The following is an 11,746-nucleotide window of genomic DNA, read 5'->3' as shown; positions in this document are numbered from 1 at the left end:
GTATTCCCTTTGACAAGCAACTGTGGGATTAGCTAAACAGTGCAGAGATGTGTGTATCTCCTTGGTCACCTCTGAAAACACCCTCCATTAACCCTCCCCACCTCTGAGACTGCGCTGTAGTCCCGCAGGAGCGCTGACATCCATCACCTCCGTGCTCACGGAAGCATGTCACCGTCCGCGGCTTGGAGTCGGGCCGGGAGACGAGCTAGCCAGCTAAGCTAACTCGCTGGCCCGTTAGCGGGCTCGGGCTCGACGACATAATAGGCTGCTGTGCTTCTGGGAACACGGTGTGCTCGTCGTGTCAGACCGACCCTGCGCTAAGTCGAGGACCGTATCGGCGATCTTCAGGTCGTGTCACCGGGTCTGCGCTACGTCTCTCTCGGCTGCCCTCGTTGTGTAACCGTCTACCCTCCCCTCACCCCCCCTACACCCCGATCCCAGGATGGAGCGGCACTAGTTACTTATAGTTACCGGCGTTCTCGCAGCTTTAGCAGAGCACTGCTCTCATTGCGCCGGCTAAAAATACACTGTGCGCCTCCCAAAAAGTGCTGGCTTGGTCCACACTGGACTCGTCCTCGGCTTTTTTTTTTTCTTGTATTCACCTTGCTCGGAGTCTGGCACTCTACATGGTCACCACACTGGGGTTAGGACTACTGGAAGTCGGAGCCCGAGGTTGTGAGCCCTGCTGGCCCGAGCTAACGTTACATCGGACCGGCCGGTGGACACCAGATCCCCAAGTAAACGAAGCTCCGCGCTGGTTGATCGGCGGCCGGGTATCCTTTCGCCCCGATGGCCTTGTTCTGTCACAAGTAGTGCTATAAACGAGGCTGGGTCCGGCCCGAAACTGTGTGAAGGTCAGACAAAACCCCGCGTTGTGTCTGTCGGGTGTCTGAGATTGGCGAGGAAGACTCCATCTGTCCAGAGCTCAGCACCATGTCGGAGGATAACAACGCAGACAAGTTCATCAAGGTAATCTTCACAAAGTCATTATGTCAGGCTTCATGCAGGTAGACAATGGAGTGATGTTTCACTTGTAGTAATAGTCAACTTTTGGGTTTTGATGTAATAAAGTTTGAAGTAAATGCTGTTAACGTTCATCTTTGGGAGTAGACGTTATTGTTGTTTTTTGTTTTTGGGTGTGTGTGCAACATGACTGTATCGTATAGACGAGAGCAGCGTCATCAGCACAAAACTGGTCAAATCGGGCTTTTTTCAGATACCTATAAATATAACACCGGAAGTCACAGAACCAGTCACTTCCGTTTCGTTCCGATCTGTAGGCTACTTGTAGTTTACTTGCCTCTTTCAGATTTATTCATATGCGTTTGTAAGTATATATTTATGTAGATATATAAGCTTTATTATTATCAACAACACAAAATATATTTTCAGATTTGACAAGAGATTAATCGTCAAAAATCAAGCGTTAAGTATCACAACTACACATAAAATATGGATTTTCTACAACACATGGTTGCTGTCAGATCTAAGAGCCAATCAGCTCTCTGATCTGGTGACAGCCGGGCATTTCCCATCATGCACTGGGCCACGCAGTCGGTGGAGAACTACTGCAGCGCCTGGCTCTAAGATCTGCGGCCGCCTCGATTATCGTTGACCACGAGTGCATGATGTCAGAGCAATACACGTCAGACATACATCTGACCGTCATGCATTGCGTGCGATCGATTCTGCGCGGAATCGGTTCATCTCAAACGAACCTAGTCTTAATTCTGTCTCCACAATCTGAATTACCTATTGCTCTAATAATGACTCAAATGACGGCTGCGAAAACAAGCACACCTGCATAAGAGTTTGTGTGCAGTTCACACACGTCAGTAGAAATGTCAGTCATGATGAACAGTGTTTTTGTGCAAAGTTGTACTTCTGTGTGACACATTACTGTGTGGAGCTTTGCTCCATCTCTAACACAGTCATGGTCACACATGCTCAGTGTGTCAATGTGTCACTGCTCAGGCATTTAGGAAAGCCGTAAAATGTGATCCCAAGTGTCCCTGGCCCCCTGCTTTCATAGTTGGGTCAGTGTGTGCCTAATGCTGGGTTGACTGAGGGGTTGGCTCTGAGAACTGGAACACACTTGGGAAGTTATCATGATGAAGGATCAGTGGGTTCGTTGGCTAACTTTGGACTGAACCAAAGTCTACTTTTGGTTCACTATTTGGTACTCAAAACAAATAGTTAAGATAGTAACCACCAGCTTTGTTTGACTCAATTATCCCGAACCGCCAATGTTAGGTCGTAGTGACGTCAGAACTTTTAAAGATGTTGTGACTATGGTGCAGACCCCTGGGTAGTTGTGAAGCTGAGATACCCAGAGTCACTATGTTACACAATCATTGTGAATCCGGACTATCGTCGGTCTGCGTTCAGTCCACATGGCCCAGATTGGACTGGGAAGCGACAGGGAGGAAGAAATACGGTGCTTGTTGGCAGCGGATAACAATTTACTGCACTATGCTGACCAAGGCCAATGTATTCTCAGATAATTCAAGTTGAATAATTTCCAGATCCTTAGTTTGGGGTTGGTACAAGTGTGGAATGGCTCTTAACCATCTTTACTCAAATACAGCACACTTTGGAAAAAATATTGCAATCCTGTGTGTGTGTGTGTGTGTGTGTGTGTGTGTGTGTGTGTGTGAGAGAGAGATAATAGTCAGTCCATCTACATTAAGGATCATCAGCATTGTGAACTTTTGATATGAATAAGGCTGCTATAGCAAACTGTAGCGCTAACACAATGGGGAGTAATTAAATTGACTTTCGTGAAAAGTCTTTGAAACGCGAAGAAGCGCCTTAAGTTAATACTCCACGGACTGACACTAATTGGGAACGGTCCTTCAAGTACAAATTTATGTTTTTCGTTTCTCACAGGAGTGGCTGGCAGTGGGCTAGTGCCTGCTGATGCCGACTGTGAACAGTAAAAACATACCTGTTGAGATTAGACTGGACTGGACTGGACCAGTGCTGCCAACTCTCTTCCAATGAAAGATGCGAGCTCAAAAGAATCGAGCGAGAAAGTGCGGCAACACTGACAGCCCATCCCTTCAGGCCTCCCCTCATTGTGAACGTAAACATGGCTATCGTTGGTACTAAGAGCTGTTATGCTAGCAGCTGTGACCTGTCAAGGAAATGTTTTGAATGGAAGTTTAAACCCAGGAAAGTTGACCAGTCTAAAATATTGGCTTTGGGACCCATCTCCATCCTGGTTCTTTTGATTAATTGAGCTGGCCGGCCCCGTTCTGTTGCTTCGAGGGCCAAGTCGCGAGCTTAAGTCCGTCTCATTCGTGCTGACTAGGGAGCCGATCTCGGGGAAAACGGGAGGGAACCAGACGGACTGCTGAACCGAGCCTCTTGTTTAGTGAAAAACAAGGTGTGGTGGCAGACGCGGCGGGGTGCCAGAGAGCGGCTGATGAGTTCAGGTCAGAGCGGCTTTTACCGCCAATAAGGGGGTAAAAAGGGAGAAAGCCTTCAGGGGACCAGCCGCCATGTTCACCCGGAAGATGAAATAAGATAATAGGGGAACTTCGTCAGGAGCTCAGACTTTTCTGTGGGCGAGGCAGCAGAGCGGTTCCTTGGTCTGCACAAAAGTCAATTTCTCATTTATTTTCCAAACATCTGATTTAAGGGCGCTGTTTTTTCTCTTCTCCCTGACAGGAGACATCCATTCTGGACGAGTACAATATTAACTGGACACAGAAGTTGGGCGCCGGCATCAGTGGACCCGTCAGGTGAGTGCGTCAGATTGATGTCAAAACCTCTGCTGCCAGAGCCGCGTCGCACCGACAGACCTGGGGACCAAAATGAGACTCGACGTGCCGGCTTTGAGCCCAGCCGTGTGAGAGCAGAGGCGGCGTCGACTTCAGATTGCTTTCTAGTTTTGTTAAGATCCAAAAATACTGTGTCGTAAACCCCACGACAGGATTAGAGACAGAGAGATAAATATTGACGTAGTGGCCCAGCCGTTGCAGTGCAGGATGAAACCACAGTTGTAGCCACGCTCCGATTTGAGTATAATGTCAGAGCAGATGGAGAAAGTTCGCTAAATAGACTGAACTTTGTGACTGCTGCCAAAACGAAATGAAAACCCTCCTACATGTCTCCTCCTCATGGGGTTTTATTGCAGCGTGTTACGATGTGGCACCGTTTCAACAGCACAGTTTGACTTTATCCTCGACGCATTAACACATATTGAGGTCGTGAAAAGGCCAAATGCGTTTCACTTAACGGGAATTTGACAGACTGCTGGTTAACCAGGATGTGAAATTCAGTTTTATTTATTTATTTTTTCTGATCCACCACTGATTATTTTTTAATTCTTTTGTCTGCCGCTTCTAAAATCTACGGAGATTTAACACTTGCACACTTTAAATTGAAAAACGCTGAGTCGGTGGTACCAGACAGTACAGACATTAAATATATCTTTCTGGGGCTCATTTGGCTCAGACGCAACCCAGGGGACTGTAGCGTCCTGTTCAAGTTGCTGTATTTTTGTCTAGTCGGTTCTACGTGGAAGAAATTTAGTTCAAAGCGACTAATCTGCTTTTGAGAAGCGACACTTGAACCAAACGGTGGATTCTTGTGGATGCACGAGGGATCAATGATAAAAAAAACCAGCTCTGTGACGTTTTCCTTCTGTCTGACTGCCTCGCTAGATTCCAGCTAGATCGTAATGTGTGAATTTGTGTTGTCGGCTCCTCAAGCTGTCATGGGTGTGTATCAGTCTGTTGTTCCCTAGCATGTGTAGTTTCGGCCTCAAGTGACGGGGATACTGAGAAATTGACTCATCGGTCCTCCACGTGAACACATTCTTGAACTCTGTGATTCACGTTTCCTTTTAGCCGACTCTCAACTTGTTTGTCTGACACTGTCTCATTCATGGAGACTTAGAGCTCACGCTAATCTTTTTTTTTGATTCTCCTCCTCACCTCCTTTTTATCTCACAACACGGTCACATCCTTACCCCTCCCCTCTCTCTAACTCTGTTATTCATTAGGTCGGTATTGCTTTCCAGTGAACTTTGGCCGAAGCCGAACGTTTCTCACAGTAATGCTTTAATAGTGTAATCTGAGTTTAAGGGCCAGAGGTTGCTGTTTTAAAGTGAATGTTCCAGTCTTTGCTGGTAGCAAATGTAGTTAAAAAAACGACCATCACCAGGAGATAGTCATTAAAAAACACGTTCATCCTTGATTATGAAGAACGGCACTTGGGCGGCTGTATTTGGTTTAACTGTTATGGGACATAATATGAATCTTGTCTGCATCTTTTGTAAAAACAAAGTGTGTGATGTTGGCAAAATACTGATCTTAGCTCCATCTGCTCGGTTGCTTTCTCGTCTCCGTGTCTTACATCAGGCCAAATTTAACTTCACAGCACACGTTCCCTCGACTTTACCTCCAGTGGAAACACAACTGTCATAAGCTAATGAAGCTGAACGAGCACCGCAAAACTCATGTTGTGCAGCCACACAACGTTCAAACAGTAGTCTGACCTTGTGACCAGGATGCAAAGTAAGAGGGACATTTGGAAAAGTCCCTTTCTGGTATACAAACTATGTCGTGGGGATTCATCAGCGGCTGACGTATGAATCGAGGCCGTGAGCTAATATCACCTGAAACCAACTGATTCAGAAGATACACAAGACCGTCAGAAGACACATTATGTGAGTTTTGGGCTCCATTAATAACATTGACTTGCTGTGATGGTCAAGATGATGTTTCTCTATAATCAGGCAGAATGGCTGCAAAATGCCTGCCTGGCTCGCCGGTTGTGTCTTTTCTAGTGACGGTTGGGTCACACACATGCACACACGGACACACACACACACAGACAAACGGCAGAAAATAAGAAAGAAATCCTGCCAGACTCCAGAAACGAGCCTGTTTATTCTCGGCATCGCGCCTGTGACACGCGTCGGGTTCTCGCGTCGACTGAGATGTTTGCTGACTCTTTGTTTTTGTTGTTTTTCTCCCTGTGAAGAGTTTGTGTGAAGAAGTCGTCTCAGGAGCGGCTGGCCCTGAAGATCCTCATTGATCGCCCCAAGGCCAGGAATGAGGTTAGAGTCGCTGCTCTGTACCGGGTTGTGATTAACGCCTGTTGTCTGCGGCTGTGTCAATGTGCTTTTGATCCGTCTGCCAGTTATCAGCCTCCATTAATTCCTGTTTTTCTTTCCTCGTCAATCCGCCCCCCCCCCCCTCCACATCCTCGTGCCTCCTTTTGTCCGTCTGTTTGGGCGTCTCCCATCTCGTTAGAAGACTTGTGTTTGGATCGAGCAGCTTAACACAGCAGTTAAGCTGTGAGACGTGCAGTCAAAACAAGCGGCACAGGCTTGCTTCACACGAGCTTCTGCTGCTGTGAAAACTGTCACTGATAGGCAAACGCACAGATTACTGCTACACAATGTGTTACTCAGGCACTTTAAGATATTTCTTTTGTCTTTCTTGAGGGTGTACCTCGATCTTTTCGATTTCTTTATATTATTTTGTGTGTACATTATTCTTATCCTGACTTTTCTGCATATTTTTCAGAATAACTTGCATCATTGTTAGCAGTTCGTTGGGAGGAGTCTTCCTATTTGTTGCTGCATAATTTGATTTGTTTAAACAGATTCTGCAACCCAGACAAGATTTCGGTATCGTAACAGTATCGACCAATCACGTTCGAGCAGCCTTCGGTTGAATCCGCGTGGAGAGCAGAAGAGACTGTTTATTGGTTTAAGCTCGTAAACTTTCATTGTTTCACAAGCAGCCAGTTAACAAGCTTTTTCGTCTACATGTCATCTTCGCTGTAGTTTAAACACATGCATCGCTATCTGTGGGACGCCGTTGTGGTTATCTTTCCTACGATTACAAACACATTAAAGTGAATTAACAGGACGCTGCGTTTTGATTCTCTTCAGGTGCGTCTCCACATGATGTGCGCCAACCACCCGAATATTGTGCAAATCCTGGAGGTTTACGCCAACAGTGTCCAGTTCCCGCACGAGTCCAGCCCGAGGTAAAGAGCGCCGTGTGTTGTGTAAAATGTTCGTCGAGCCGTCATCGTCCCATTCTCTTTTTCTCCTTTCCCCCGGACACATCCACACCTCCTCCTCTTGTTCCTCCCTTCCAGAGCGCGGCTCCTGATTGTCATGGAAATGATGGAGGGCGGCGAGCTGTTCCACAGAATCAGTCAGCACAGACACTTTACTGAAAAGATGGCCAGTCAGGTCACGAAACAGGTGAGTGGAGACGTTTTTTTACACACACACACACACACACACACACACACACACACACACACACACGGAGTGGTGTCTCTGATATCTCTTGCTTCCTCCCTGTAGATCAGTCAAGCCTTGGAACATTGTCACTCCCTAAATATTGCACATCGTGACCTGAAGCCAGAGAACCTGCTCTTTAAGGACAACTCTCTGGTAAGTGTCTGAAGTTGCGGACATTAATACTTCAAATTCACCTCAACTGATGAAGGAAAATGAACTTTTGCTCGACCGTAAAGCTGCATCTTTACTTTTCGAGACCCCGTATTGAACGATTCTGACTGTACGTGGCGGAAAATGTGCAGGCTTTTGAAATATCCAACCTGCATTTTTCAATCATCAACCCTTCAATGATCTGGAACCTGAATGTATTAATCTAAAAAAAAAAACCTAAATGTCAAGCGACGCTGAAGCCAGAAGTATGTTTCTGTGCTCGCGCCACGTTCTCTCCTTGATTCTGCTTCTTTTTTTTTCTTCTCCCCAGGATGCACCTGTGAAGTTGTGCGACTTTGGCTTTGCCAAAATTGATCAAGGAGACTTGATGACCCCTCAGTTCACTCCCTACTACGTAGCGCCTCAGGTAAAGAGCGGACGGCAATCATCCAAAGATGCTCGCCAAATGCGCGCACACACACACACACACACACACACACACACACACACACACACACACACAGTTTGGGACATCGTCAATTCAGCCGTGATGGAAGCTGCAGGTGTTTGTGCATCCCTTTATATCCGTTATTTCTCTTCAGGTTCTTGAGGCTCAAAGAAGACACCAAAAAGAAAAGTCTGGAATCATACCTACTTCACCTACTCCTTATACCTATAACAAGGTGAGACCCCCAAACCTGTTAGCCCTTTGCATTCATTCTTGTTTTTATTTGTGTCTGCACACAGCGCGGTATCGCTATTTCTGTGGAGTTTCATAAACTGTCGTCTGCATATTCTTATGATCAGATTCTCAACTGCATAGAAACCATAACATCATAAGATATTATGATGAAATATGAGACATTGTTAGTGGGAGAATGTATTTAATTCAGCGTGTTTTAAAAGAGACAGTTTAGTAGCTTCATACCTTGGTTTCACTTTCATATCCCTTCTTTCATTTCTATTCCTACCTCGTTAATAAAGTAAAACCATGAACCGGGTTGTTTAAATCGACACAGATGAAGTATTTAAGATGCTTTCTTTAATTTAAGATGTTGTAGTTTCACCGCTGTTGACTGACGTCTCTAACATCTGCCGTCGCGTCGTAACTACGTCGTTGGTGAAAGTGGAGCCGGATCCTCTAAACGTTACCTTTTCCTAACTCCTCATGAATTCTCCTTCCCATCTTTCCTCGACCCCGTGACTTTTTATACGGAGTTCGTGGAAAAGTGGTAAGGGTTTAGACGTAAGGGATCTTTTTTTTTGACTATTCCACTGCAGCCTCGGTCAAGGTTTCTGTTCTCCATCTCCACTTTTATTTTTTGCAGTATTGTTACTCTTTAAATCTCTCTCTCGTTCCACAGAGCTGTGACTTGTGGTCTCTGGGCGTGATCATCTACGTGATGCTGTGCGGCTATCCTCCGTTCTACTCCAAGCACCACAGTCGCACCATCCCGAAGGACATGAGGAAGAAGATCATGACGGGCAGCTTCGACTTCCCCGAAGACGAGTGGAGCCAGATCTCCGAGATGGCCAAGGACATCGTACGCAAGTGGGTCACCTTCTTCGTCCCGCCCGCTCCGCGTGCTTGTTATCTCGTCTTGAACGAAGCGTTTCCTTACCGCTTTTGTCTTCCTCCCTCTTTTTATTTCCCTGTCTGATTGTCCCCCCTCCCCTCTGCAGGCTGCTGAAGGTGAAGCCAGAGGAGAGGCTGACTATCGAGGGAGTCCTGGCTCACCCTTGGCTCAACTGCACCGAGGCCCTCGACAACGTGCTGCCATCCGCCCAGATGATGATGGACAAGGTGAGCGGGGTGCACAAATCTCGCCGATGCCGTGCGGCCACGCTGCAGTTTCCGGGGTCCTCGTCTTCCTTTTTTCCTCACCGTCGGTCCTCTCACCTTCCAGGCGGTGGTCGCTGGTATCCAGCAGGCCCACGCGGAGCAGCTGGCCAACATGAGAATTCAGGATCTGAACGTCAGCCTGAAGCCTTTAAACTCTGTCAACAACCCAATCCTCAGGAAGCGGAAACTACTCGGGTACGGTTTGTTGAGGTGTTTTGCATCGAGTCTTCTCCTCTTGTGTCTTTTAAAACGTTTCGAAATACAATATTACCGGGTTCTTACGGTCATGGAACACATGGAAAAGTCTTAAATTGTTAGATCCAGGTCTGGAAAAGTCCCAAAAGTGTAGTCAAATTAATGTAAACGTGTTATATTCATGTGTTCATGACGTTCATTTGCGCTGAGTTTGAAATAATTAACATGCTTTTAAAAGAAAGAGGCTCAAAATATAAGCAGCATACATACAGGCATCTATTTAAATGTTTATTCTCTTATACAAACTATTGTCTCTCATTCATTTGTGTCATTTAAGGTTTACTGTATGCTTTGAATCCTCATTCTTAGTTTAAATACTACATTTTATCCCAAATGTTCATGACTTTAGACCAAATTTCTATAACTTTTAACCAAATTTTCATGACTTTTGACCAATTTTTTTTATCAATTCAAACCACATTTTCATGACTTTTGACCACATTTACATGACCTTTGGACACGTTTTCATGACTTTTGAGCACATTTTCATGACTTCTGAACACATTTTCATGACTTCTGAACACATTTTCATAACTTTTGAACACATTTTCATGACTCGTGTTGGCTGTTTGGTCATGAAAATTTGGTTTAAAGTCATGGCAAAGTACTGGAGAAGTCATGGAAACCCATTGGTCACAACGTGTATGACCCCTACTGTAGTTTCGGGAGCCTTCCTGTAGCGAATGCATTCGTATGCAGAGATTGAAATGTGTGTTTTGTGTCCTCGTTGCAGCCCCAAGCCCAGTGACGGTTTCTTCATTCACGACCCGGAGAACGGAGGGGAAGACTCCAACGTCGCGCTGGAAAAATTACGAGACGTCATTGCACAGTGTATCCTACCGCAAGCCGGTCAGTAAACACACGCTGCTGTTCATTACTTTCAATACTTTGTGCACCGTTTATAATACAGTACGTTACACCACGGACGCCATATCTACATTTCAGTCATCGAAGAAGCTTTTTGTCAGCTGGAGATGAACAAAAATTGGCTTTCACTTCATTTTTGCTTTTTAAGACACCAAAAATACCGAGAAACTCCGCCACGTTTTAACAGGTTTAATAGATAAACCTGTAATTAAGCTATAATCATTACCACCGGTCAGTATGTAGTTGAGCAAATGAAATGTCCTGAAATCTAATTACACCTCGATATATCAACACTGTCAAAATATAGTAGGGTTGACCCAGAAAAGTTACACTTTTAAGTTGTTGATAAATTATTATCAGTAATGAGGACATAATGAATAATTAAAAGGCTCATTAAAAGTCTGGCAAGTTCAGAAAATGACATCACTGTACCGTAATGCAGCCTTTAAAACCAGGAAAAGACCACACTATGTCCCCTTAAGACGTGGACAATACATAACGATGTCTCGTCTCATCACGATATTGATAAAATATCAATATATTGGCTTCATTACATTTTATTTAGCTGACGCTTTTGTCCGGAGCGACTTAGAATAAGAGCATTCGACCAATTTCTTCAAGAAAGCAAAACTCCAAAGTGCCATTTAAGTGCTACTAAATGGCACTTTGTGCTACTTAAGTGCACAAAATATAAATATATATCATGTAAGTTATTCTTATCCTAGTCTGAAGTGGCTGTTTTTTGTTGTTTTTCCAGGAGAAAACGAGGACGAGAAGCTGAACGAGGTGATGTACGAAGCCTGGAGGTTCAACAGAGACTGCAAACAGCTGAGAGACGGCCTGCAGGGGCTCAGCTGGGACGGTCGGTAAAAACCTGAACGTTGACTCATTTGTCTGTATTGTTACGTTGTTTAAGCAGCTAACAGGTCGCTAACCACCAACTTTTTCCATTTGCAGGACGATCTTTCTCCGATAAAGTCGACCGCTTGAAGTTGGCAGAAATAGTGAAACAGGCCATCGAAGAGAAGACGAATCTCCAAGAGCCTCATTAGCGAACCGCTGTCTTTCTATCTTCTTTTTATATCGCTTAATACGACCCTTTTTAACCCATATCTGTAAAGAGGCTTTTTTATGTCAAAAAAAAAAATAATTCGCTAATTTTTTCTTTTGTTCTTTTTCATGAATTCGCTTGCAAGACCTATTGTACAGCTGTAGATATATTTCAAAGAGGACTCGTTGGTACTATCATTTTCTTTTCTTTTTTTTATGGATACTTGCAAAGAACATTGAAAAAAAACAAAACACTATATTTTCATTTTTGCAACAGAAAAAAAGAGCAAAGAGAAAAAAATCAG

At 44.9% G+C, this 11,746-nt stretch overlaps 1 protein-coding gene across 3 annotated transcripts; it reads left to right on the top strand.

Moving 5' to 3' along the window:
* Positions 1-11,501, top strand: mapkapk5 (MAPK activated protein kinase 5). Of its 3 annotated transcripts, none has more exons than XM_068605219.1 (14): positions 1-969; positions 3,673-3,746; positions 5,995-6,070; positions 6,914-7,011; positions 7,126-7,234; positions 7,340-7,429; positions 7,758-7,853; positions 8,029-8,109; positions 8,791-8,978; positions 9,110-9,230; positions 9,334-9,464; positions 10,258-10,373; positions 11,149-11,253; positions 11,349-11,501. In XM_068605219.1, exons 1-14 carry the CDS (start codon positions 934-936, stop codon positions 11,441-11,443), a joined length of 1,416 nt encoding a protein of 471 aa, XP_068461320.1. In that variant the 5' UTR covers positions 1-933; the 3' UTR covers positions 11,444-11,501. The 3 variants fall into 3 exon arrangements, with proteins under 3 accessions (XP_068461320.1, XP_068461321.1, XP_068461322.1); XM_068605220.1 differs by having other exon boundaries at positions 11,149-11,257; XM_068605221.1 differs by lacking the exon at positions 5,995-6,070.
* The last annotated feature ends 245 nt before the right edge of the window (positions 11,502-11,746 follow it).

Source organism: Clinocottus analis, unplaced genomic scaffold (assembly GCF_023055335.1).
Source record: "Clinocottus analis isolate CAN_PGR_092001 unplaced genomic scaffold, fCliAna1.0.p SCAF_7, whole genome shotgun sequence".
NCBI lineage: Eukaryota > Metazoa > Chordata > Actinopteri > Perciformes > Cottidae > Clinocottus > Clinocottus analis.
Note: the sequence above shows the minus strand (reverse complement) of the source record. Positions and strands in the feature narration are given on the sequence as shown.

Bases quoted from the DNA above. Each gene is read 5' to 3' on its own strand.
- mapkapk5 (XM_068605219.1), top strand. From the start codon at position 934: ATGTCGGAGGATAACAACGCAGACAAGTTCATCAAG. The intron at 7,012-7,125 runs GTAAAGAGCGCC...CCTCCCTTCCAG, and splicing joins CCGCACGAGTCCAGCCCGAG to AGCGCGGCTCCTGATTGTCA. The intron at 8,979-9,109 runs GTGGGTCACCTT...TCCCCTCTGCAG, and splicing joins GCCAAGGACATCGTACGCAA to GCTGCTGAAGGTGAAGCCAG.